This window comes from Perna viridis, chromosome 11 (assembly GCF_037379345.1).
Source record: "Perna viridis isolate PV_CMFRI_1.1 ecotype Kerala chromosome 11, ASM3737934v1, whole genome shotgun sequence".
NCBI classification, from domain to species: Eukaryota; Metazoa; Mollusca; class Bivalvia; order Mytilida; family Mytilidae; genus Perna; species Perna viridis.
This window is the reverse complement of record NC_142455.1, coordinates 6,647,916-6,675,282: the sequence shown is the minus strand read 5'-3', so window position 1 is coordinate 6,675,282 and position 27,367 is coordinate 6,647,916. Positions and strand designations below refer to the sequence as shown.

Sequence of the window (27,367 nt, the reverse complement as noted above, 5' to 3'; positions counted from 1 at the left end):
TCAAAAGTTGTCCATATAATTTTATTTTCCAAAGTATTACATACAGAATACTGTAGAAAGATCACTTAAAGCAAAATATTTTCTTTGCCAGGGGTATTTTTTATCAGTAAAGTAAATAACCAAGTTGAATGTCTGTTGAACCGTTTCTGTTTTAAGATCGATAAGTATGTAAAAGTCTTTAATCACGTACCACGGTTTCATGCATTCCAACAAGAATGAAAGAAGAATGAGACCGATATTAATACTCAATTGACTAGTTGTTGATTCCTTAGATTTTGTAAAAAAAACACTTGTATAGAATGTACTGTAGAATTCAAAATTAAGGGCGGTAACTCTGTAAATGGCACTAAAATACAATAGGTTATGTTGGATTTTCAACGTTGATTATTCCCTAAAAGCAGGCAGATTGAAGTGAATGATTATGCATTTCATTATAAAGACCTATAAAGCAAATGAATAACAAAAATGAAAATATGTAGCCTTTTCTTTGGGTGTATCACATATTGAAGAAACTACATGATTCTTAAAAAGACTCTATATAGGTTATCGTATTTTTCAGGATTAGTTTTAGACAGGTGTCGATGTATTGGTCACACTGCATTCATCGTCCACTTTATAATTATAATAAACTTCCTTATTTGATAGACAAGCTCTTAAAAACACCACAAGAAGTATTTGTGAAAAAGGAGAAGCTGCAAAACCTTCTTTTGTACCTGTGGAAATATTTTTATGCCCATCCATTGTTCCAAATATTTACAGGGTCACTTATTTCCACCCAGTTAGTACTATGACATCCATACCTTTTCTCTCGTCTGAGATAAACATTTACATTTTGTGTGATAAACAAAAAGCCTTTACATTTAGCTGTTTTCCCTTCGTTTAAAGTACTTTCCATTATAGAACAACATACCTGAAGGACAATAGGAATTATTTTTATGCTTAAACTGAACAAAAATTGGAACAAAAACCCTTTGCCCAATTCTGATATATTTTAAACCTTGGTTTATCAAATGGTTTATGCGGGTTCCAGTGTAATTTTAACTGCACTGCAATGGTGATTACACATAACATGATGCAATGTATTCAACAGTTTTAATAGAAAAATAATCATGTACATTATAATGATAAACAAATCAAATCAACAGGACTGAAGTGTCAACAAATAAATGCATCAATCTGTGTTTTACTCAAGCACATGGACGGAATTTAACAATGTAAAAGCATCTTAAACGATGAAAATAATCGTGTAAACAGTATATATGGTTTTCATTAAATGGCAACCACGTACTGTTACCAGATAATGTATACACGTTAACATAATACTAGTATTAACAAATAGATTCTGAACATCCTTTGTCTTCTAATTCAGACTGGACATCTTAAAAGGCAGAATTCTTTGTATTTCATACTCACTCTAAATGCATTCATCATTTATATTTATCGAACTCATTCCATAAAGGGCTCCCATTTCATTATTGTATAACATGCAGCACTTTGCATTCTTTGGAAAACCCAAGTAACAAATCCATGCATTCTAGGTTTCCATTTCATTATGGCATTACTTGCAGTATATTACATCCTTTTGGAAATCCAGCAACTTTAACCTAAATTTAATCTACCACATTCAGTTGTGTTTATATTGAAGCTGTAATACATATTTTTTTAAGAATTTGATAGACAGTTAATCATAATTATACAGTAACAATCGTATATAGACCCTTCCAACCTATTGAGTACCACACAAATATGCACTTTATATTAGAATCACACGCTTACTATATAAATATTCTAATATTATTTGTTCAAGGTTTAAACATTAAAAAAAAACGCTCAGGTACAATATTATATACACTATGACATTTATACCCCTTTAATGGACAACACAAATATGGTAAAACAAAATCATAGTATTTTTGTAATTGAAAAGTAACATTATAGTTCAGCTTTTTTTCTGTTGCCAATATGGTATTAAATCAACTAATATTTCACCACATGAGGAAAAATCAAGAGTGAAAAAAACTTTATCTTTCGAAAATATAGCATCTTATTGCTTCATGGTTTCCAGCATATTTTCTGAAAGGCTTAATACATGAATAGATCTACAATGGACTTTTACTTGACTGGTATAACTTGAACTCTTAAGTATACGTTATGCTGTGGTTATTCATGAGACAGTTTTAGATGAAGAATAATCGAAGAGGTGGAATTTTTTGGTGCTACATTGTAATTTGAATATAGTCAGTCCATTCAAATTAATGTGTATCTAGGGCAGCTTATTATTATTTTCTACATATTCATGATGAATATTAGTTAAAAAAAAACATTTCTTTTTGAGATACGAAAACAAATAACAATTTCCTTCGCTAATCAGCGTAAATAAGGTATTAAACCTGATGATAGCGGTCAACAAGAAACTAGCCCAGTCAAGTAGCCAAAAACAGTGATTGCTTCATTGAAGTAGCAATATATATCTTTTTTTAAACTTAACCAAAAAAAAAATGGAAAGAAACAATAATACAAAAACGTGAACAAAACAACATAAAACTCGGCCACATCTGTTAACCCAAAAACAAAAACAATGACTTTTACAAACGGAGCAACATAATACATGACAAAATTAGTCCACTAAACAAGCAAATTGATGCACAATAAAGAATGATTTCGTATTAAAAAAACATTAAAAAAACAGAGTAAACAGAGATATCACAGATAGGCATTACATATTAAAAACAATTATAAATGCATAATTATACAAAATTATGTAAAACTGAAAACCATTTTATTTCATTATACGTCATCATCAGTTACTCCCCCTTAGATAGACTTTAATTCATTTCCGGTCAACAAAAACTACCTTTGCTGTTACACAAGGAGTGCAAATACTGTAAAAGTATAAATTTTCGCTAGTTTAATGGTGAACACAAAAGCACGAAACATGTACCTGCGGTATTGATTTATCACGATTATCATTTTGTAAACCGCGAAAATGGATACCGGCGAATATATTCACCTGAGAAAATCCATGAAAATTAGCACCGGCTGAAGTTTATACATTTACATTATGATTAACTCCTCATTAATAATTAATCATACTATCTAAACTTTTCGAGTTATAAGTTTTGTTTAAAACAAAACAAATGTTGTAAACTATCCATTTCTGTCATGAAATGCAGTGTATTCTACCATATGACTCATATTATTGGCTCGTTTAATAACTTGCTGAGCGCTGTATCAAATATTGTAAATAAAATGATTCACAGTTTTGACATTTATCACAGAAATGCATTCTTCAGCAGAGTAAAAAGTTTAAACTCGTTGTTATTAGTACAAACTAACTAGTAGAGTCATTGAGGTGTACCACAAGCCATTACGACTCATGGTTAAATGCCATAGTTTTAGTCATATCTTCAGTCAGCCATCTGATAGATTTAAGACCTTTTTTACCAAGGATATTTTGCATGTAAGTTTAGCATACGTTTCAAGTGATGTACATGTTGAATTTGCCATCTTTAACAATAATTTTAGTTTTCACAGGTATGTTATCAAAATGGCAACATTGTCTCGTGAGCAATATTTTTCACATTTACTAAATATTTTTTTTTTTGACATCACGTGGTCATAGGCTGACCTGGAGCGTTTTCCTCTATGTTTAGCTGACTGTTATGTGCATTATTGATAGTAATCCTGTGATCACGGGATTGTTGCAATTGTGACGGATGAACTTGGTTTCTACCAGATATACTTGTTTGTCTTTGCACCTGCTGTCTTTGTTGGGTGTTTTGTCTATTGTTCTGTTGATTGTTCCGAGCTTGTTGGTTGTTCCTAGTTTGTTGGTTGTTGTGGACCTGTGCAATACTTGGCTGGTTTTGTTGTCTTGGGGGCTGTTGAGGGGGGCCTTCGATATAAGATGGCGGGAATGATATAGTGCTTATTTCACTTTGTCCTCTATTGTTGTGGTATTCTGAAAAGAAAAAGATTGAAAAGAACCTTGAATAAATTTATATCGTAATTGAAGTTTACTTTACGCTTTGCTGGTCTATTATTTGCAGCTCATCACAAGAATGGAGCTCTCAAAATTGTTGATAAAGCAAACATACACATACATTAAAAAAGGACGCTATTACCTAAAACAGTATCAGAAAGTTTAATTTGCTTACATTTTGGACATAGTTGTACTGATAAATTTAAAACAAATTAAATTGTAAATGTAATTTCACTAAAATTTAAAATTCATTTCAAAGTAATTCAAAGCGACTATTCGGTAATTCACGTGAACTCCCCAAAACCTTGAAGGCCTATTACGTAGTGTATTACAAAAAAAACCCCTTAATTTTACATAAATCATCACTATTGCTCTACGTTTGTATGACACTGGTATTTTTAAATAATTCATTGCCATTTGCTACACAGATAATTATCACATTAATAGCCATGCATGGAGTGATTTTATGATAAGAGGAAAGTGGTATACAGTGCCTTGGGGGTTCTTATAATAGCTATCATTAGACAAATATTGATCTTCTCTGATAATATAAATCCCAGTGGTTTTTACTGTATCTATGCCAAACAATTTAAGTGTACGTATTTGTAAGAATCAGGCAAAATGGGAAAAATCAGAAACATGCATGTCAAAACCCCACTGATCTGACAATGCAATATCACTCAAGGATACTTTCTCTATTTGAGAAGACCATTATTTGATCTCTGCATCACTGACTTTGTGCTTAAATTTTTCAATAGAATCTTAGAAGAAAATGAGATTTTTGACAAAAATTGACATGTTTCACCTACTGCCTGATTCTTACAGGGACTGACACTTTAAATACCCTTTATGTCGAAATGGGAAAAGGTGAAGCAGCGTTTTTAATATCAAATGTATATTTATACGAAGATAATTAGATAATGAACAAATAGACGTTATAATGTTGATAAAAGTTGTATAATGAGCAATGAAGATGTTCAATTATAAAACTAACATAAAACTAACTTCAAACCATTAACTAAATGTAATTTTTTTTTCTTAAATAAAATAAGTTTTCTACCTACATAGCTATCATCTTATCTTTTTTCTTATTGGAAGCAGGAAAAGGCTATTATTATTTTTTTTGCCTACTAACAAAGCAGGAAAGAATAGTTTTTTATTGTTGCTTTTTTTATATGTTTGTTTACTAATAATAATAATAATCATTATTGTAATACTGGATTTTGATTGCGTTCTTTTTTCTCACTAACCATGCATGTCTGGATATTATCAGAATAATATTAAGTGTTACTTTTATTTTAAATGTCAAATTATATAAAAACGATTAATGAAATCAATGTGATAATAAACATTATTTACGTTGACATGATTCTATTGTTTCATAGATAATTCATGTTGTATTTTGAGCTGTGAAATGGGTAATGTGATTGGTTTACATAACATATCTATATACGTATCTATTAATGTATCTGTATAAAAGCCGATCGTTTCTTCCTGTATTGCAGCCCATTATCTACACCATGCTTAAAATTATAGGGTTGTCTGTTTGTTTGTGTTTGTTGAATTTTAGATAGTTCTTTATTGTGATATTTGCTGGTTGTTTTTATTACGTACGACACTGTAGATCTATAATTGGAAATCTTCGACATACATTGTCTCTGCAAATTTAATCAGACGCACACAGGCAAACAATTTTCAGGTGAAATTCATGTAATCGAGGTTCACATGAAATTTCTGTGAAATTCACAATAAACTAATATGAGTTTCATGTGCAATTCACTTAATATGAATTTTATGTGAACATTTCACGTGAATTTCGTGAGAAGGCTCAATTCACCCGAATTCCACATGAATTCTGTCACAGTTTATGTGCTCAATTTGTGTGATAAAAACATGTGAAATTAGTGTGAAAACCATGTGAAATAATTTTGCTTCTTTACAGAAACGTGCTAAACGTATTTGGTCACTTGTAATTGTTCATTTGTTTATATGGAAAATCATGTTTTTTGACAACAAAAATCAGTTATTTCTAGATTATTTTTTATCATTCCAAAAATAATAAGAGAAATATCTGAAATTTTACCATTTATTAAAAAAAGAATTTTTACTTAAACTGGAGTAATATTTCCACTTAAATTACCAAGACGATCGATGACGTTACAAGTTTACACAAGTTTTCAAATGAATTTATGACACTAATATTTTTTTAAGTCTTATTTTTGCATGTTTTTCTCTTTAACGGTAATTTTTTTTCAAAATCAGTTGAGCGTTAATTTTTTTTAAGTATGATTTTACATGAAATAGAAATTAATGGGAAATTTAGGAGTGAATGAATATTTTGGCACGTTTTTGTGTGTTCCGTAAAGCATACCTTCCATTTACTCTACTTGTTTATTTTTTTATGTTTTTTTTTCAGTTGAGATAAATTCACATTACCAAAACCGCTAACACGTTTACATGTAAGATATCAGACAATTACACAATTATTGATACTTACGGCTAATAAGTCTATAATCTGTGACATACCCTGGGGGTACGGGAAGACTATCTTTTATAGCATCCTCATAGGACGGAGGTAACTGACTAGGCTCAGAATATGGTGGGGGATTCTGGGGTCGGGCAGCTGAAAAAAATATATGAAAGCATGTTCTTGTCATATTTTTTCAGATGCACAAATAAGCATTCATGCAGTCGACTTAAGGAGGCAGACCTGAGTTAAGGGACATAACTCTTTAAAATGATTTGAACGTTTGTATTCAGCATTTTACATCAATCTTTTGTAAGCATCAAAGTAACTTGGATTGATTTCATTCTGTTTCAAATGAAAGCTTGATAGGCTTTCAAATTGGTGAATTGAATATGATGTAAACATATCACTGATTGTAAGAGTTGTGCTCTTACCCCAGGTCTACCTCCTTAAAATCAAACTGGAATCTTCACATCGGTTAATGAGAACAAAAACGTTTGATTCCAAAAGTTTAGCAACTACATATAAATAAAATTTAAATAAAACCAATCTGTTTCAACAGTTAAAGGGAATTTAATTTTAAACAGAAATTAATTAATTTTACAATATTAAGAATTCAGAGTATGTCGATATTTGCCGACCTAACTGGCGTAATGGTCCAATGAGTAAGACTGCTGTAGTCATGAAGAGACAAATAAAATAGAAGCCATTAACCTGCTCTGACCTAATAAGTACATCCGGGGTCTTAAAATGACATTAGTGTAAAGTTTCACGTTGTTAATTGATATTTATGTATTGGAAAGCAACGATCATTCATTACATTGTCGTATAAAGTAATAATCTATTTTTTACTACCTCAAGTCAGGGTCGTGGTTTAACCGTTTAGGTTATTTTAAAGTTCTTTGTAGTACGATGATACGATGAGACTTACAATAAACTTCTCTACTTTTATCGGCTTCATTTATATTGAAGGGTAGTGTGTGTGTGTTAATACAGCTTATAAGATAACAATTTGTGCTCAAGCTCCAAAACAGCGTCTGATGTTCGAAATTCACTCTAGACCCTGCTGCCAACCATCTCAGAAAATGCAAGAATCTTGCAAAGTAGTAATCTGGTTCCCTGGTCAATATCATAAGCGACCCTAGAATCGCTAAAAATATAAACTCAGGTCACCGCTGATGGATATGCACAATATATGAGTAAATTGCCGCTTATGAAATAAAATGAAAACAAAGAAGAAAGTATCTAAATTAACTTTATTATTGTGCATTTGTATCGATAGATTATATAAGTAATTTGAAAGAAATATTTTAATGTTTCTTTTTTAAATTTGAATATCAGAACGTATAAAAATAAAATAAAATAACGTCATATCCGCTCAGCCAATCAAACGACATAAGACGTCACTGGTGACCAGGGGTTATATTTGAGAGAAACTTGGGAACGAAAATATTACCCGGGCTGCCAGGTTAGCAAAGTCGAGAATTTACGCGACGTTATCCGATTGTCATACGACCTTTTTTTTTTAAAGTGTCCGATAATTTCGAAAGGTCTGTTAATAAGAGAGGAAACGAACGTCTGTCGTTGCGCGGAGCTTGACTTGTGCTATCGTTGGATGAATAATTTGTTATACAGTGTACAATTTAACCTTTCTTAACTGTCCTTTGAATAAACAAAATTCTGTCCAAGTCCTATCTTATCAGTTTCAACACTTTCTGAACATTTTGAATCTGTGTAAACATCTTCCTAAACCACACAATTCTTTTAGTCACAATAGGGTTGGTTTAGACGAGAATCATCAAAATTCACTTTGACACCGATTAACAGCCTATAAACTATGATTATTTATTAATGGACTTAGTGGATACTCAAGATCATAGTTCCTGTTCAATGGATTAATATATTGATTACAATGAAATTTTGCATTATGAATTATGTATTTGAAGCCACCAGGTAAGGAGAATAATAATGATATTGATATGAAAGCCCATTATATCTGAAATTATTCGTTCAAAATTCTAATTTAAATTCAAATGAAACTTAACAATACAATCCATCAATTGACTAAATATTAAAAAAAACAAATTAAGTAAAAGAAATAAAGTATTCAAGGAGAATGAACATTTCGCGTATGTGCCACTTCAAATTCGTTTTAAGTCTGTTCGCTGCTTTGTGTTTAAATAACATAGCCTTCAAAGGGCTGTGAAATCTTTGAAAGATCGTTCATGCTAGAAAAATATATAAGAAGACAAAAGTGACGGGCCAGTGTGCTTGTTTTTTTTTTATATACAATGTAGAAGCATTTGAAAAACTGCCCCGGGAAAAGGATTTCTCTTGATTTTGCACAGATTTCGTCTTAGTATGACTTCGTTTATCTACATGTACACAAGAACGTATTTGAAAACAAGAAGACAAATAAGGATTTCATTTAAACTTTAAACAAAATAACGTGTAGTTAATGAAATTTTGAACAAAAAGTGGGGGTGAAAAAAAAAATATGCTATGAAATGGATAAAACCAGAGGAATCCCAAATTCTGACCAAAAAAAATGCTAACTATGAGCAGCGAACCATACCAAATCGTGTATGTCAAAACGTACCTGATAATCGTCGTACCCTAGTCCTGTGTCGAGATTTGTGTTTATAGTAAAAAACCATAATAGTAATCAATACTGCTACAAATAAGGCTAATGCCACCCTGAAAAAAAAACAAACAAAAAAGGCTGATAAAGTAATGTTATTACTGTAAAGTATATCGATTTGTTTATGATAATTTATATCTATAAAATTCAAATTACACTAGAAAAAACAACTTACAGGGAACAAATGATATGATTCTGTAGGCTTTGTCTATGACGAACGGAGCTATTCGTGTTCAAGATTCAAGATTCAAGATTCTTTATTTCACTCAGACACAAGTTATGGGTAACATGAGGCAAATACAAATACAATTAATGAAAATGGCAAAGTACGATTATTTTTTGTTGCAGCGGCATGCTGCTACGTGCAATGCATGATCCAAAGGAGATATGCAAGACTTTATATAACTTCCGCTCTATGGCTGTGGTTAAAGTTCCAACAATCGCTTCCGAATTGCATACGGCATTCCTAACAGAACAATTGTAAGTCATATACTGTATGTTTCACAGCCTCATATTAATATAGGATGTAGTAAGTAGTGGCTAGTATGTTTATTCTTACATGTATGTGTTGCGTATAAACGGTTTAAAAGCAAAGAGCCGATTTAATTCATAACAGAGTGGACTACTTCTGACAGTATTAGAGTTAATCAACGGCGCAGGCGCGGATCTAAGTACTGGTGTACCGGGTGTACCCCCCCCCCCCCCCTAAATCGGTAAGAAAAAATTGTTCACCACAAATTTCATACCACGGCATTTAATTCAAATAACAACCCCCCCCCCCCCCCACCCCTAAACTCAAATCCTTGATCCGCCCCTGTGACGTCCCTCAATTTTGTTTCGTTTCCACCAACATTGCAATTTGTAAAAAGTAGTAATAATGACTTTATCGAGAAAAAAAAACGAGTTTATTAATACTGTCCAACCTCGATGTGAAGAGTTGAAACAAAGCAGTATGTTACATGTATGAACTTCAGGACTTTTTCAATGTAGAAAATATGAAAATGAAATTTTCCTATCACAATCAGTGCCGTTCAGTATTTGAAACATGATATACAACACACAAGAAAAAAAAACACTTCCGATATGAAACACAAGACATCGCGTTGTACCCTATAAAGGGAAGTAAATCTACAGGTACAAGCACAGCACATGATATCAATACAGAGGCAATCATGACCAAACTATTTCCGGTTGATATTCAACATCGAATGACTCGAACCTAGGTTAAATCGAACAAATTTGCCTGATCCCTTCGACATTGACTTAAAGAAGTTCAATTGTAGGTCGCATGCCGTACACGTTCCTGTCTTTTTAAAGAGGGTCTAATTTAGCCAAGTAATTTTTGATAAGGTTTATATAACACCAATCTCCAAAACAGCGTCTGACGTTCAAAATTCACTCTAGACGCTGCAGCCAGCCCTCTCAGAAAATGCAAAAATCTTGCACAGTTGACAAAAAGTGAATGATTTTACGCGACATTATCCAATTGTCTAACGACGTATGATTTGAATAACGCCCGAGAATTTCGATAGGGCTGTCTGCAGCGGTTGTAAGAGATGAAACGAACTCGAGTAGTATTTGGTCATTGTAGTAGTACTCACCATATGTACCAAAAGGTATACCAACAAGACTCAGATGATTTGTCGTATCCGCAATCACATTGTACTTCCTGGAAATAAAAATACATGTAATTAAAGGGATGTACACATTACGGAGTTGTTCTAAACGATAAAATATTTAAAAAAATCGTTTTGTTTCCTGACTTGATGGTCTATTCAGATGCTTTTTATCATCAATATGCCGTTACGTCAATGATACTCATGCATCCGGAATCTAAAAAAAATTGGACGTTATTCCAAGTCCTATTTCTGAAGATTGTTTGATCAAACAAATAACAGGTTAAATAACTTTTGGGAGTTTACTTTCTTTCATCATTGAAGATAATGACCACATGATTGGAGTTAAATTGGTCCAGGCCTCTGCAATGTGATAACAGTTAATAGTCTAACGTCAAGTGACGTTGTATTGACAGAACAATGATGATTACGTGTTTACTTTTCTGTAAGATCGACGGTTTTACAGATAGGCGAACGGACGGACGGACGGCGACAAAATAAAAAAATAAAGTAAATGTTTTTTTTCTGTATCGTAACAATATTTTGTGTTGGAACATACATGTAACATGTATGTTTTATATACATTATACAGGATATTTGAAGAATATATTAACGTGAAACCTTTCTAAAGTGAACTAAACCCATTTGGACTCCAAAATTAGTTCGGTTTAGTCAGATTTTCGGTTTTCACAGGTTTCACAGTAAGCTTTTTTACAGAGTCTGCTCAAAAGTGTAATTCATTTTTGTGAAAGGATTTTTAAACATACTCAGTACATTGTATAAGGTAAACAACAATTTTCGATGAGACGCACTTAACAATATCTTTTTCAACACAATGGCTACACTCGTCATGTTGTGGAACACCCTGGATCAATAGTATATTTGTAAATGTACTTCTATGTTACTTTTTTTTCGATTTTTAATAAAAACAGACACAAAAAGAACGCTTATCCATTAAAGGTCGGCTTATACATTGAACATTAAGCTGTGTCAATGTCTCGGATTGACACGTTAAACTAAGTCTAAATCAAAACAAAATGGCCTTTATTCCAAAAATATCTAAATTCGATACCAGTAAATAATTGGTCTAGATTTATCAAAAGGAAATTATTTTTTGTAGAACTTTAAGTGCTGTACTATGAGTTTAGACTCCAAAGTATGAAAGAATCCATTAGTGAATATTTTTGCAACTTCTGCATGCATTACATATTTTGAAACAACGATCATTGTAGTTGTAACTTAGCAATTGAAGCACTGTTACAAAACAAATAAACTGTTTTTGAAAAAAAATCAATTATTCGGGTCGTGTACATAATGAAAGTATTAAGTTTTAATGAAGGTTCATGTTAGAGACGATTAACATTTGGCAAGTTTAAAAAACCACCTATATTATGAGCAAATAGATACTAGATAACTTTAGACAAAACTCGATCACAGCGGATGTCGGTAAATATACAAAGTGCATTTTATATTGTTTATATTTCATTAATATTTCATATTACAATTGGTTTCATGTTTCCATCCACTCGGCATTGTGAGTTTTCAAAAGGCTGAAAACTGCAAAGCATTGGATGTGAGCGCTATATAAATTATCTAGCACAAGTCATAACGGACTCATATTATAAACCAACAGTATGAGATGGGGCTACGTGTATAGAATACATTAATCAAAGTACTCATGTACTGAATCAATGTATATCGAAGGACATTACAAAAAAAAAAAACACACACACACACACACCAATATCATAGTGCATCGTAGCAATGAGACAGTTTGCGTAATATTCAGGTTCGATGCCGGTTTACATGGAACACCTAGATAAATAAATACAAAACTCTCCGGCATACCACGTAATTTAGCTACAAGTACAAACTACTAGCTGGTCTTTCCAAATTTCTAAATATTTTCAAGTTAATTTTTCAATTAATCTATCGACCTCCAGGTCGAAACTGTCTGACAAATCATTCAAACTTAAGCTGCCACAATCATTGAAATAAATTTTTAGATACATGCCCCTCTTAACTAGCTACATTCCCCAGTTGATATAAGCTTTATAGCTTAAGTGCTACAAGTTATCGCATAGACACCCTATGTTTCAATTACATTGTTTAGTTTCTTGGGCATCTAGTTCCAGACACACGTACATTAAAATAAACGCCAAAGTCTTAGAATACAATTTCAACAATTATGTATCATTGTTAAGACAACACTAGCTATGCATGAAATATCAGAAGATAGCTTTAGCATTCCGACTATATATATCCCCGCAGGCTATCATTCCTATCTATATGCGTCTAAAAATAAATAGACAGCTTGAATGTATCGACAGTGAACCACTGATTGCATAGTAATAAACAGGTGCTGATAAGTGATTAGAAGTCAACTATTTTTACTTGGATCGTTTGTACAAATGTACAATCCTAATTAATCAGCATATTAAGTTCGCAGTAAAAGTTGTTTATCAAGTGTGTTTATTATGTAAATAACATAAAACTAAATTGTAGAAATACTTAAAAAGTAGATTTAACTAACTGTATTTGAACCTATATAGGATATGCCAATGGGACTATTTTACTGCGGCAGTGTAAGATAATTGCAGATGCTATCAGGCTTTACAAATATAATGTCTCTGCTGACTGATATATCAATTCTGATCTTCGATCTAGATTGATAAAAAAATATTCGCATAATATATAACCATACTGAAGTTTTCACTAATATGTATGAGACCTACATGTTGTGTAATATAACACAGTATTCGGCAATAAATGATATTGTTATCAATCATATTTTCTGCATTATTAGATCCGCCATTACTTATACTGAGTGTCTTTTATCTTTATTCAATCTGTTTTAGATGTGCATGAAAAGTAAGCCAAAATATGGATATAATTACGACTTTGACATTGTTAAATTATAATGCATGTCTCTTGAAAAAAATTATTTAAACATTTTTGTATAGCAATTATTATCGCCATGAATTTATTGGAAGAACTTTTAAATATATCTACCTTGAATACATGCATTATTATTGGCATTAATAAACTTACAAAATATCTCACCAACATGTATGCTCTAAAACATTAAAGAAGCAATCTTTATGAATGTCAGACAGGATGTAACTCATGCATGCCACTAATTCTACAAAATGCACTTTCTTTTCGATTCAGAAACAATTACAGATCACGTGACCAGTCTTTGCCATTTTGTTGTTGCACTTCTGAGATTAAAATTGTAAACATTGACACTTTGCCAGAGTTGCTTTTCTTGATTTGGTTGAATTAAAATGGAGATAAATGCGTGGTTTTCTCCAAAGTACAGAAGCGTACACAGAAAAGACTTAAGTAGCACTCCAGATAAGGATCATGCAAAATGTGATTCATTGGTGAAAAGCCTACATATTTTTTTGTTTGATATTTTCCTTAAACTGTTATAGGAAACAGAAATTCACATGTGACTCGTGTTCTTTGGGGATAAAATTCATATAGGAAGCACTGTATTTTTCAAAATTAAGGGAGATAACTCAGTAAATGATACTAAAATACAATCGAAACTGTGTGATTTTCAATGTGGATTATCTCCTAAGAGCAGACAGGTTGGAATGAATAATTATACATTTCATCATATAGACCTATAAAGCAACTTAGTAACAAAAATAAAGAGGTGTAGGCTTTTTAAAGGTGTTACATTTTTTATAGAATTTAGAAAGACTGCTACTAAAATAAAGTAAAAATATGGTTTATGTGGATCGACAACATTTGAATCATTGTTCGGTGGGTTTTTCTGCATCCTGAATAATTCTACCATTGGTAGTGTCTGAGTTCTCAATGATATATGGTATATGAGTACTTTAAATTTCTAAAACTGTTACATATTCTAACTGTTAAACCCCACTTTGTTTAACCCCTAACGCATATTTTATGATTTTGGTAATTCATGGTTTTTCTAGTGCCGATGTTTAATTTACGGTCATTTCCTGGGGAAAAATGTGGGTAGCGTAAGTAAATTTACCCGATAAATAATCCATATGCAATATGAATATTCGGTGCCAAAACGGTTGCTTGTCTACTGAGGTAAAAGTGTGTCATTTTTCAATCACTTGTGAAAAGCAAATATAAACAAAGCAAATTTGCTAAATTTTGCTCTTTCTCCTTTTTCATCTGTCAGGAAGCTCAAATACATATCGGGCACCCATTTAGTCAACCATAGATTCGATGAACCTGCATTAGTCTTAGAAACGGTGAACCCGTTACGAACAGTTTCAGATTCGATTCTATAGTCAGTTCTATAGTTCTGTATATTTTCTATCCTCTGTTTAATAAAATTTGTAATTGTTCAAGAGATTATAACTAGTAATTACATGTATCTATACATTTATGCTATAATTTGAATGACGCTTTCATACATTGAAAAGATAAACACAGTCGTACACATGTACATTTCCTAGCACCACAGAAAGCAAGCGACCGGTGTACGATATATTAACCTTCTTCATGTAAGGAACTCTATGAAAAACATACAAAAATGTATGTTTATTATAAGGACAAATAAACTAATCCACGAAAAAAAAGTAAACTAATAAAATCAAAATTTAATATTGTATTTACTATATTTTGTCATGGGACTTCAATCATAATGTATAAAGTCTTATATTCGTGTATTTTTAAGGAAAAAAACATATATTTTCGTGTGTTTTTATGCAAAATAAGAAACAATATCCCTAAACATATGTTCGAAATTCCACAATTAAGTTCTTTGTCATATGAAATCATTTGTTGCATTTTTGCCTATGTATATAAGCCAATATTATTGAAGTGTATATTTTTTTTAATAAAACAATGTTCAGTTTGGCGGAATGCAAGACCATTCTGAAAACAGGAAGCTTTGGAAATACTGTTCATAACTTCCTAGATACAATATTTTGTAAAGAAGTCGCTAAATCACAGACTTCCCTTATCCTTAAAATCTACGTTTATATACATATTTCAAAAGTGTAGTGTGTTGTCAATATTTGCTCAGGTAATTGTACTGAAGTCGTAGAAGATTTAAAAACATAGTCGGTACATTTCGTGATTCGGATAAAGAATGGCATAAGTAAATATCAGGCAAAAGGGTGGGAATTGATATAATTGGATTGATTTGGTTACATGTGTATGTATACCTATCATCAAAGGGATATTTTCAGATAAATGTGTTCGAGTTGAGACGTCATTCTTCGGACGACTGTACTATGGTATATCGCTGTCCGTCTGCCACGTGTAGTACATTTTTATTTTGTACAATTACTCAGATACAGTTCAGTGATTTTTTTATGATTTTTGTACTAAAATAAATGTGCGTCATCATTGAAGTTTCCGTTCGTTTTCCTTGCATTTTTTTTTAATATACAAGTTATATAATTTTCATCACTGACAATATAGGTACAATGTACATACGTATCATTCGATTATCATTATAACAAGTAAACCTTACATGCATCTGTTCATTAACAAACAATTAAACAAAAAAGAAACAAAATGAATTTGTTCATTTACATGCACATTGTATGTGTTACCATGCTCCTACTTATTATAATTATAATTTAATAGTAATAATAATTTAAATACATTGCAATCGGCCTAGATACACTGACTTGTAGAAAAACATAACTTAAATATATGTAATCGCCCTGAAATGGTCATCGCTTGTATACATGTAGTTTACTTATTGGGACGTGGGAATGCGCAAACCCGAGTGCTTTCAAAGGCTATATAGAAATTGTCTTCTACTACAAATGCAACTCGACTTTGTAGTATGTTTATTGGAATATGGGAATGTGCAAGATTAGACGTCATTTGAGTAATCTTTTGAAAGGATATGACTTATTTTGTGTTCTTGTGCACTGTCTGAATCCTGAAACATGCAGAGTGAAGGACAACTAACTATGTTTCTCATGTGTACACTGAATGCGACGAAACCTTGTCACAGTATTATCAAATCTTTAATACGCTTTCATAAAATAATAATCTCTTCAAAAAAACGAAGATAAAAATCAATGTAATCAACAATTCAGCCGTCGGAACGTAAAGAAACAACTTCGTATGACGTCTGGCTAAAGCAGATTGTTAATTCAGATCTATTACGGCTATGACAGATTATAGCAATATCAATTTCTGGTAATTTTGATGCAAGAATCACGCCGTTTTATATCAGAGAATTTCACTTCGGTTAAATTTCAATTCAAATAAGTGCACGTTTTTGTGATGTAAAAACCAGAATAATCAAGCAATGGAATGAAACTTGAACCATCTCGAACAGACTGAGGGATTTTCAACGTGAATTAAATTCTAAACATGCTGCATTCAGCATTAAAATGGCTCCAAGGAGAGTCGGGATTCGGAAATACCGCTTTAAGTGTATAATCACATGGGAAGCAACGACAGTAATATGGAAACTAAAATCTAGCCTTAAACCCCATTGATCAAATCACCGAGAAACTAAGTCATATAAGACCATACATTCAGCAACAATTTCACCTTGAAATATAATTCAAATTGATTGAAAAATATATTTTCAACCGACAAAATACGTAATTGAAATTTGCTCATTACATGTATAAAAGATAGTTTGAGTAAGTTTTGATAAAAATCAAAGACAAACATGAAAACTGACCACCAGAATAAAAAAAGACGCACAGAATAGTTCATGATTTTGTATGAACATCCGAATTCCTACTTATAATAAAAAAGACAGACAGACGGACAGAGGCATATATAAATTGACTGGTACATATAAATAGATCATTTAAAACGTTGCGGCTTTTATACAGTTTGAGGTGAATTTCTGGACTGAAAATGTTTTTTTATCACCAGAAAGATATGATCAACATGTAAGTACAGTAAACGTGCTCTGCTTCGAAGCTTTTATATTATATCATATAATATATTTAGATTACAATATACCTTTTGTTTAAACCCTATATCCTTTTCAAAAAACCGCATACCCTGTTTCACAGCCTAGACCTATATCGCATACCCTATTTCACATTCTCAGACTTATATCGCATACCCTATTTCACATTCTCAGACTTATATCGCATACCCTATTTCACATTCTCAGACATATATCGCATACCCTATAGGTAGAACTGTACTATTTCTCATTATTTTAGGTTGGCTTTTTGTGTACCCTACTTAAATTAAGTAAATACTTCCGGACACTGTGATTGGACAAATTGTGCTGATACCCTTTTCTTTTTTTATTAATACCAGGCTCTAGCATTACTATACTTTTAAAAGATTGCATTATATTTTTTGAAAACCATTTTAAATAAATATTTTTTTTTATGCGTCATTCACAGAAAAGGGGGTGGGGTCTAGTCTAAGGTTAGCCTCCCCACATTGTTGGAAAAGTTTATTTCCTGCATAATATGGGCACAAATGAGAAAAATTACCTTGAACACCCCTTAATTTTCTGGAATCCATCTTGAATCCCTCTTTTCAAGGTCGACGTATACGTATCTTCCCCTGCTCCAATGTGTACAATCGTTCAAAGGACAATAATTTTTAAATGACAAAAATTTACATTATCCCTGTAATAAATCTAGCGTCGAAATGTTCACGTGATCATTATTGACACTAGAAGGAAAATCTAATTATTAAGAACAACCACTTGCATATGTTTATATACATGTACGTGGCCTCTATATTCAAAATTTATTTACATAGAACAACCATAATAAAATAACAAAGAGGATTATGGAATATAGACATAAATCAAATACGTTTACAACACAATAACATAATACGACTACACGGTTGCTCCTCCCGATTTAAAGCATGCATTCTTAACAAAACAAAAGGATTAAGATTTTAATTCATACATTATATATACAAGTATTAGGTATATTTTGTTACAAATGTACATGTATTATTTCATTTCTTGATAAGCTACATGTACGTGTAATTCGGCTACACTTTTATTCGTGTAGGTATGTAACACGTGAGATACATTTCTTTAGTTCAAGATTTAGTTAAGTCGTAAATGATCGGCAGAATACTGGTACATTTATATAATGCAGACTTTACCTACCTGTACATATATACATGTACATGTACCAATGCAACATGTACATGTATAGACACAAAATGAAATATGATTCACAACAAGTATAATACTAAATACACTTCATGTGTGTAGTTTTATAGTATATATTAGGATATAAATATGTACATGTGAAATCTTAAAACTACATGTACATATTTAGCTTAATGCTCACTTTTGTATTTTTTAAATTTGAACAAGATACATGTACCATTCCATGGAAAATCTAAGTAAAAGTAGAATTTCAAAGCAAGAAGATTGGTGAATGTTAAATTTTAGTTAACAAAATAAGCTGTATACAGAGGCGGATCCAGGATTTGAGTTTAAGGGGGATGGGGTAATCGAATTAAATGCAGTGCATAGCAAGGCAAAAAACATTATGGGGTGAAACTTGTGGTAATTTTTTTTACCGATTTAAGGGGAGCGTACGCCCGGTACGCCAGTCCTTGGATCCGCGCCTGGTATACATTTGAAGCATATGTCGTACAGAAATCATGAGGTACATTATGCAGAATTAGTAAACATAGTAATATAATGTTACCGATCTGCATTTTGTTACATTGTAAGGACTTAATGCCAGACATTACCATTTTAGAATTTTTCAATTATTTTTTGTTGAAAAATGACAAGTCAAACATAGTTAAAAATTCAAGTTTTTTTTCCCAAAAAAGTTAATTTAAAATTCGGTACAAAACTTGTTTTTCATGTTTATGATGCCTGTGCCAATGCAGACCCATCAAATCTTCAGGAATTCTTAATGTATGTCAAAAATCCCTTCTCTTATTAAAATATCGGGATTTGCACCTAGGACCCTTTACTTCGGTGCTAGATTTGTATCGAGGGCCCTTTACTTCAATGCTGGATCTGCACCGACGGGCTTTTACTGCACTTCTGTGGTGGATGTGCACTTTGGGCCTTTACTTCAGTGCAGCTTTTTAAAATAAATTAAAGGAATTTAAATATGACAAAGTTTGACGTAGAACGATTACAGTACATGCACATTCAAATGTGGCAGGCAATTATATATTAAAATTCATTTCAAATAAAGTCACATTTCTTATTTAAAATGTAAACAATGTAAAATTGGTTGTGACGTAAAAGGCTATGCAAGGACTCTTCAATGTCTCACGTCCGTTTTATATGATTATATATAGATTTTCTTGAATTAATTTGAGTAAATTGACTAGACAAATAATCTATATTATCAATATCGTCTCCCCAGGAGAGAAGAGAGGACAATTTGATCTCAAATCGTGAGAATGACAACATTATAACTGAATTCAAAATTTTGACATACACGTGTCTGAAATGGTTTGAGATTTATCCCCAAGATAACCTTGCTTGTCAAACAGATAACTCTCACTAGATTTCCAGTACTGTAAGTAAGTCGGCCAGGGACGTAGTGTACTGTCTTTGCAGCCTTTTTCTCTAATACATTAGCGTTGAAACAATGACACTGTAAGACTTCACATTAATGTAATTTGTGTGCCCGGACTTGGTATTATCAATTGTTTATTAACCAACTACCAAAAACACGTTAAAATATGTCAAAAACTGACCAATTGATATGATTTCAAATCGGGCATCTATACGGGGCCAATATGAATCGAACCAGGGCCAGTACAGCATCAAAACTTCCGGTCGTTTGACATCGCCATTACGTAATTTCATATTGGCCCTGGTATAGGTTTGAGGTCCGTCATATTAGTCGAGGCGGTTGTATTGGTCCCGAGGCATCGCCGTGGGCCAATACGGCTGTCGAGGCCAATACGATTGAACAAAACCTATCACAGGGCCAGTATGAAATTACATATTTATTGACAATTTTATTAACCAACTCAACTAGATGATTTGTAGAACAGTTGTTTTCGCGTTTTACCAAAAACATGTAGGTTTATTTGCATTAATTAGTCTTAAATATCCTTTTTGTTTAAAATGGAAGATTTTTTTGAGTTTCTGCAGCTTTTTGTCCTGATGATCAAAGTTCATGAATTCAATTCTAACTCAAAATGGCGGTGTTATACGACTGGAAGTTATGTAGCCGTATTGGTCCTGGTTCGATCCATAGTGGCCCCGTATAGATGCCCGGTTTGAATTCATATCAATTGGTCAGTTTTTGACCTATTTTAACGTATTTTGGGTAGTTGGTTAATACAAAGTGATAACACACACACAGGATTCAAATGGGAAACAAAAAAGAATTAAAACAAACTACAATAATTTATTGATAAAATCAATACAGTCTGGGCACATTTACTTTACTTTGAAAGTGCGTTGAATATACATGTAATTCTCAGTCCTGCATGTATCAATTACCCCATTTCTCTCCCACTTCCTTGTTAAAAATGAAATTGGAAACGCAAAACAATTAAATACCTGCATGTTCTGTCGGTACGTGTCCAACTAGTTCCGGCTCCCCAATTCCTTCACCTTAACTCCCCGTCCCAATACTTCCTAGTATTTTTTTTATCCCATGTCTCCTCCCCTACCAGAAAGGTAGAAACGTAATACAAGTATTAATATCAATTTATTTGTTTTATCAGTTAAACGTTTACAATACAATAATTTGCTTATTTTTGTCAACCAATTCAAATGAATAGCGGGTAAAAATATGAATTGAGTGCCTGTTCGTCCGTTTTTGGTATTTTATCAACTTACTTCCTTCCCTGTATCAATTTGATCCGATGGAGCAGTGTCGCGAATAGAGTCGTCACATTCTGAGACGTTTGTATAATATTGATTTATTGTGACATGCGTCATGGATTTGTTCATCTATGCTACATAATAACATCTAATTGAACTGTCCATCGTGTACTAAGTAACAGCCCTAGATTAATTCTACGAGGAGGAATGACCCGGCGGTGTTCCCAAAGATGTCAGCGGAGGGAACGACCAAAAATTTGCATCGCAAATTTGACAGTTTTCACATCGTTGGGAATTTTTCAGACCTATATATATAATATATATACCAGAAAGGCCAAAGTTTTCGAAAATCTTCCTTAATTTTTTAACCAGTATGTTCATGTATTTATAGTCACCTATGTATGATATTTACATTATTTTTTAACTTCAATTGATTTATTTTCACGTAGGAGTCAAAGAAAAAAATGTGGACCGAGTTGACGCGTACACAATTAGAGTATTTGTCATTGAAGTTTAAAAACATAAATGTCCATTCAATAATCTATAATTCTATAACACCCCCTACAAAGTTAAAACCATCGAATAGCAAGCAATATGCAATGTAGATCTTTGAGAAATCTTTGTACACTTTTTAATCTTAAATATCCTGATGTTTCAGGGCCCATATCACAAGATACATGTATAACTTATTATTAACCAACTACCCAAAATACGTTAAAATATGTCAAAAACTGTCCAATTGATATAAATTCAAACCGGGCATCTATACGGGGCCAATACGAAAAAAAAAGGACCAATATGGGTCAAACCAGGGCCAATACGGCATCAGAACTTCCATTCGTTTGAAACCGCCATTTCGAATTAGATATTCTCACTTCATTATCCTGCTGGATTATTTATGCATATGTACCTTAACATGTATATAATTTACTAAACAAATAAGAAACTTAGAATAAGGTAAGAAAACTTAATTTTGATTTGGCGTGTCTTTCAAATACTATCACAAGCTCTAAGGAGCTTCAGATCAAAATATAATGTCTAAAACAAAAAAACATAATATATCTTCAAATGCACATTTGCATATCTAAAATGTGCTTTCAGAATTGTGTTATTTCAGCAACTTTGATCACCAGGACTAAAAGCAGCAGAAACACTCAAAAATCTTCCATTTTACAAAAGGATACTTAAGACTGATTAATGCAAATTAACCTACATGTTCTTGCTAAAACATGAAAACAACTGTTCTACAAATCATCTAGTTGAGTTGGTTAATAAAATTGTCAGTAAATATGTAATTTCATATTGGCCCTGTTATAGGTTTCTGTCGATCATATTGGCCTCGACAGCCGTATTGCCGCTCGGCGATGTTTCGGGGCCAGGACGACCGCCTCGACCAATATAACAGACCTCAAACCTATAACTGGGCCAATATGAAATTACATATTTATTAACATATATTATTGGAATCATCGTGCATTCGCAATATAAAGCTATTAAATATAAATCATTTTTTGACAGTGACATGCTAAGCTTGAAATTTTTTTTATCCAAACTGTGATGCAGGAGTGGATCCAGAATTTTAGGTTGAAAAGGGGGGTGGCACACAGTGAAAATTTTTTAAGGTTAAAATTTGGAAAAATTTTTCGAGAGTGGGTGCAATGTAGATATCGTTTGTGGTAAAATAAGCGAGAAATTAAAGTTTCAACCTAACACCGCCTAAATCAACACTTGTTTACCCATGCTTTGCAACTTTCAGTGGGGGGGCGCATGCCCGCCACGCCCCGCCTGAATCCGCCCCTGTGATGGACTAATACTTTTGTTGTACTTGAACATTATATCATATCTTTTAATTGAAATATAACTATTTTTTAAAATGTTTTCTACATTTTAAGTGTTTGGTTAAACCCTATATCGTCTACCCTATATCGCATACTCTATATTACAGCTCTGGACCTATATCGCATATCCTGCACCCTAGACAAATATGTGTATATTCTATACCAAATCCCTAGACCTATATCGCATACCCTATATCACACCCCTTCACATACTATGTTTGAAGTATGGTTAAAGAACATGATACATGTATAATGAACATGACATATTAAAATCTGTATCACATGCTGTATCAACCCTAGCCCTACATGTATATCATCCCGCGAGCCTGTGGCTCTTCGATTGATATAGGAGTCTCGGGTTGATACAGCATACGATACAGATTTGACTTGTAATATTCAGTATGTACCAATAAGACACCTTTCATTTGAAAGGTATATTTATTTTACACTTAAAATAGTAATCCACAATTTTATAGGACCATCACTTTCACCATCAACATAATCAAATCGTTTGATCTCAACTATGGTGTATGTAACAGAGGTTTCGCTAGTCATCAATATTGCTTATTTCATTTTCCGTTTTGCATCAAAATTTCATAGACTGCTTCTGAATTATTTATTGTATATTTTACAAAGTTTATCAGCGCATTTCAAATATACTTTCACTAAACAAGAACACCTAAACAGGACGACATTCTTGCCAATCTTTTTAGATATGCGTATACTGATGTTCGTCTGTTTGTCCACATTTAGAAGATGTTCTATAGGAGTTATACATTATATTTGTTTTAATTAAAGAGGTAGACCTAGGGTAAGGGACACAACTCTTAAAAATCATTGGAACGTTTGTATTTAGCATTTTACATCAATCTCATGCAAGCATCAAGGTAATTTGGACTAACTTCATTCTATTTCTAAGGTAATCAAAAGAATGTAATCCAGGGACAAAGACCAGACATGGAAAACAGACATACACAACAAAGAACATAAAGTAACTAAAATCATACATACAAAGTAACAAAAGCAAATGAGCAACTCGGACTTCACTAAAAACTGGGAGCATGGGCCAGGTGCACCGGTAGGGTCCTCTGCTTTTTTAAAAACATCCGCCGATGTAAAAAGACAAAAAGGTTGATTGAAGTTAAATTAAAGTTATCTTTTCTAAAAAGACCACCAATGAGAAAAGTAAACATCCATTTAAAATTACTTTTAAAAACTCTTCTTCAGATTTTGCTTAATGGTTTGTTTTATTGTCAAGAAGTCACGATTGTGGACTCATCTTGGCACCGTTATTCTATTTATATCATTGTTGTTCTTTGTCCGTCCGTTTGTATCTTAATTGATACAGGTATCTATTTCAATAATTTGCAAAAGTTTTGTAGCTATCAACAACTAAGAACAGAGTTGTTTGAAACTATTTACTGCCTGGAAATAAGGAGACAGCCATGTTAATTGAGAAGTTCCTGGGACAACAGTACAAAACCAGTTACACGTACATGTACATGTACGATATGCGTATATGTATATGTTGCAGTTGATCCACGCTGTTAACATACATGTACGCTCTGAAAACTCATTTTTTACATTGCTTTATTTTTCGGTCGGATATGAACAAACTAAGAGTAAATCAAGAGAACCAAGATTCTAGCGGAAATCAAATGGAATGTGATCCAGGGACAAAGACCAGACATGGAAAACAGACACTAAAAACTGGGAGCATGGACCAGGCGCACCGGTAGGGAAAGCTTCCTTTGTTTGCTAGGGTAAACAAAGACGTTATATATATTAGACTGTTTATGACAGGCTGGGTCGGTATGTACTTCTTCTAGGTAAATGGTACTCCCATATAAGATGTAAAAATCTGATAGTCTTCAATCATATGGGAATATGATGCACTTAATTCATGATTGTACTATCTGAGCGTGCTAAAAAAATTAAAACGAAAATGTCTATTATATTCAAAACCGACCCTAGATGACATCATTGACAACGCGGTAATAAATAGAACATATTGGAAATTTTAGGTTCAAGGTTGAAATGGCAATGTCTGCATATTTATATATGTACGTCAAACCGCTTTAACTTCCTATGTAAATGTTTGCATAACCACTAAATGATCGTAATAGTGGACAAAGTCCTCCCAATGGAAGGCAATGCAATTATAACCTTTGACTTTAGAAGCACCGACAGCCTGATTTCAGTCTAACAGAAAGTAAACTTGCACATGTAATACCAAGTGTAATATAAAACAAGGATCCTTTTAGTTTCGTATCTTCATCAACATTAAATGTTAAAAGCTTGCGTCTTGAAGTTTTGTTAAACTATTAAGAAAAATAAAATAAATCCAAGTTGATGTGAAACTGTAAAAGGCATTATCATTTAAAAAAAAAACAAAAAAAAAACAAAAAAACAAAAAAAACATCAATTTCGTCCTATTACAGGTTACACCCGTATCATATTAAAAATAAGTTCATATCCGTATGCTTAATTAGGTATTTCATGGATATTAAAGTTATGCTATTGAATATTTCTTAACATTGTGCTTTCCATTGCTATCTCATATTTCTTATACTAGGCCATTTAGTTTCTTTTAATTGCTTTCCTCAACCACGCTGAGTCCCCCCCCCCCAAAAAAAAGCATTGCTCTAAGAACTTAAGATGGACTTTGACCGTCTCACTGATTTTAAACCAACAGCGTATCGACTTCTACATGTAATACTCAGTACATACCTGTAAAAATAACAAATAAAAAACTAGAAAATTATAAATTAATTCCATTTCACAAATAGATTATTTCCTATCTGGAACATTGTTCTTCTGTTCATATTGAAAGCGTATCCATTCCAACTTTTGACCACTTTAAGATATTCAAGAAATGCCAACAATATCCTTATTTTGTGTAACTCATATGAACGTTACGTCTTGTATTTCACACATATGTGTATTTACTTAGGTTTAAATTTTCAACAGAAGAAAAACTTTAAATTGTTACGGTAAAACACAGGTTGGTTTGAGTTAGGACGGAACATGTCGCCTATCTCTGTACCGTGTTTGTTACCGTTTAAAGTTCTCGATTTAACTGTAATAAACTTTATTGATCAATAAATCAATCGGAGATTTTCATTTGAAAAGGTAGGTAGTAGCTCGATGCTAACAGTTTATTTAAATCCCTTTAATACTAATCCGAATAAAACTTATGCGGCGAGGTGTTCTACGCTACATTTAATCTGTCTAAACCGAATCCTGAATAATCCGAAAACATGTCTTAACCAGACACTTTTGGATGTCACATTACATCAATTCAATTGTATTTCAAATATTTTGTTCAGTGGACAGGTGTTTCAATCGGACACATTGTAATGTCCAAAGAAGGTTTTGATCTGGATAAGTTTCACTATACAACGAGTTGCAAAGACTCAACCAAGCTTAAAACACACACATATACAAATCTTGGTTTGTATAAATGTAATCAAGGGAACCAAGATTCTAGCGGCGGTAATCGAAATAATGTAATTCAGGGACAAAGACCAGACATGGAAAACAGACATACACAATAAAGAACATAAAGTAACTAAAATAATACATACAAAGAAACAAAAGCAAATGAGCAACTCGGACTCGGATCAGGTACACCGGTAGGGTAAGCGTCCTCTGTTTTTTTTTTTTTTTTTTCTAGAAATACCCTCCGAGACAAAAGAGGAAAGGAAAACTTTTTCATTTACACCATATACAAGCCCCACATTCCCATTCTCTCCATCCTCCTTCTTCATTGAGAATTCATCATTTCCCACCCCCAATTGAATCCCCATTGCATTTTTCTTAATCAAGTATTTACATTATCAAATTGAATTTTATGAATTATTCGTCTATATAACACTTGTACAATAATCTTGAATTTCGATTCGAGAATCAGCAATTGTTTTAGTTGTCTGCATCCGCCCATTGGATGAATAGGTAGATAATCCCGATATATCACCATCTGCAGGACACTTTATACCGATATGTTCGAAATATCGCCCGCTTGATAGGAAGTAGTCTTCATGATATCACTGCTAGAGCAAAATTTATTCAGTAAAATACCACATAGTACATGTAGC

At 32.6% G+C, this 27,367-nt stretch overlaps 1 protein-coding gene across 1 annotated transcript; it reads right to left on the bottom strand.

Annotated features, from left to right (window-relative positions):
• Positions 1-1,075: 1,075 nt before the first annotated feature.
• Positions 1,076-26,327, bottom strand: LOC148602762 (uncharacterized). The gene is made up of 5 exons (XM_088552449.1): positions 26,001-26,327; positions 10,692-10,759; positions 9,049-9,146; positions 6,480-6,605; positions 1,076-3,961 (listed from the first exon to the last, which is right to left on the bottom strand). The coding sequence occupies exons 1-5, from the start codon at positions 26,046-26,048 to the stop codon at positions 3,609-3,611; spliced, it is 693 nt and encodes a 230-aa protein (XP_088408575.1). The 5' UTR covers positions 26,049-26,327; the 3' UTR covers positions 1,076-3,608.
• Positions 26,328-27,367: the final 1,040 nt, after the last annotated feature.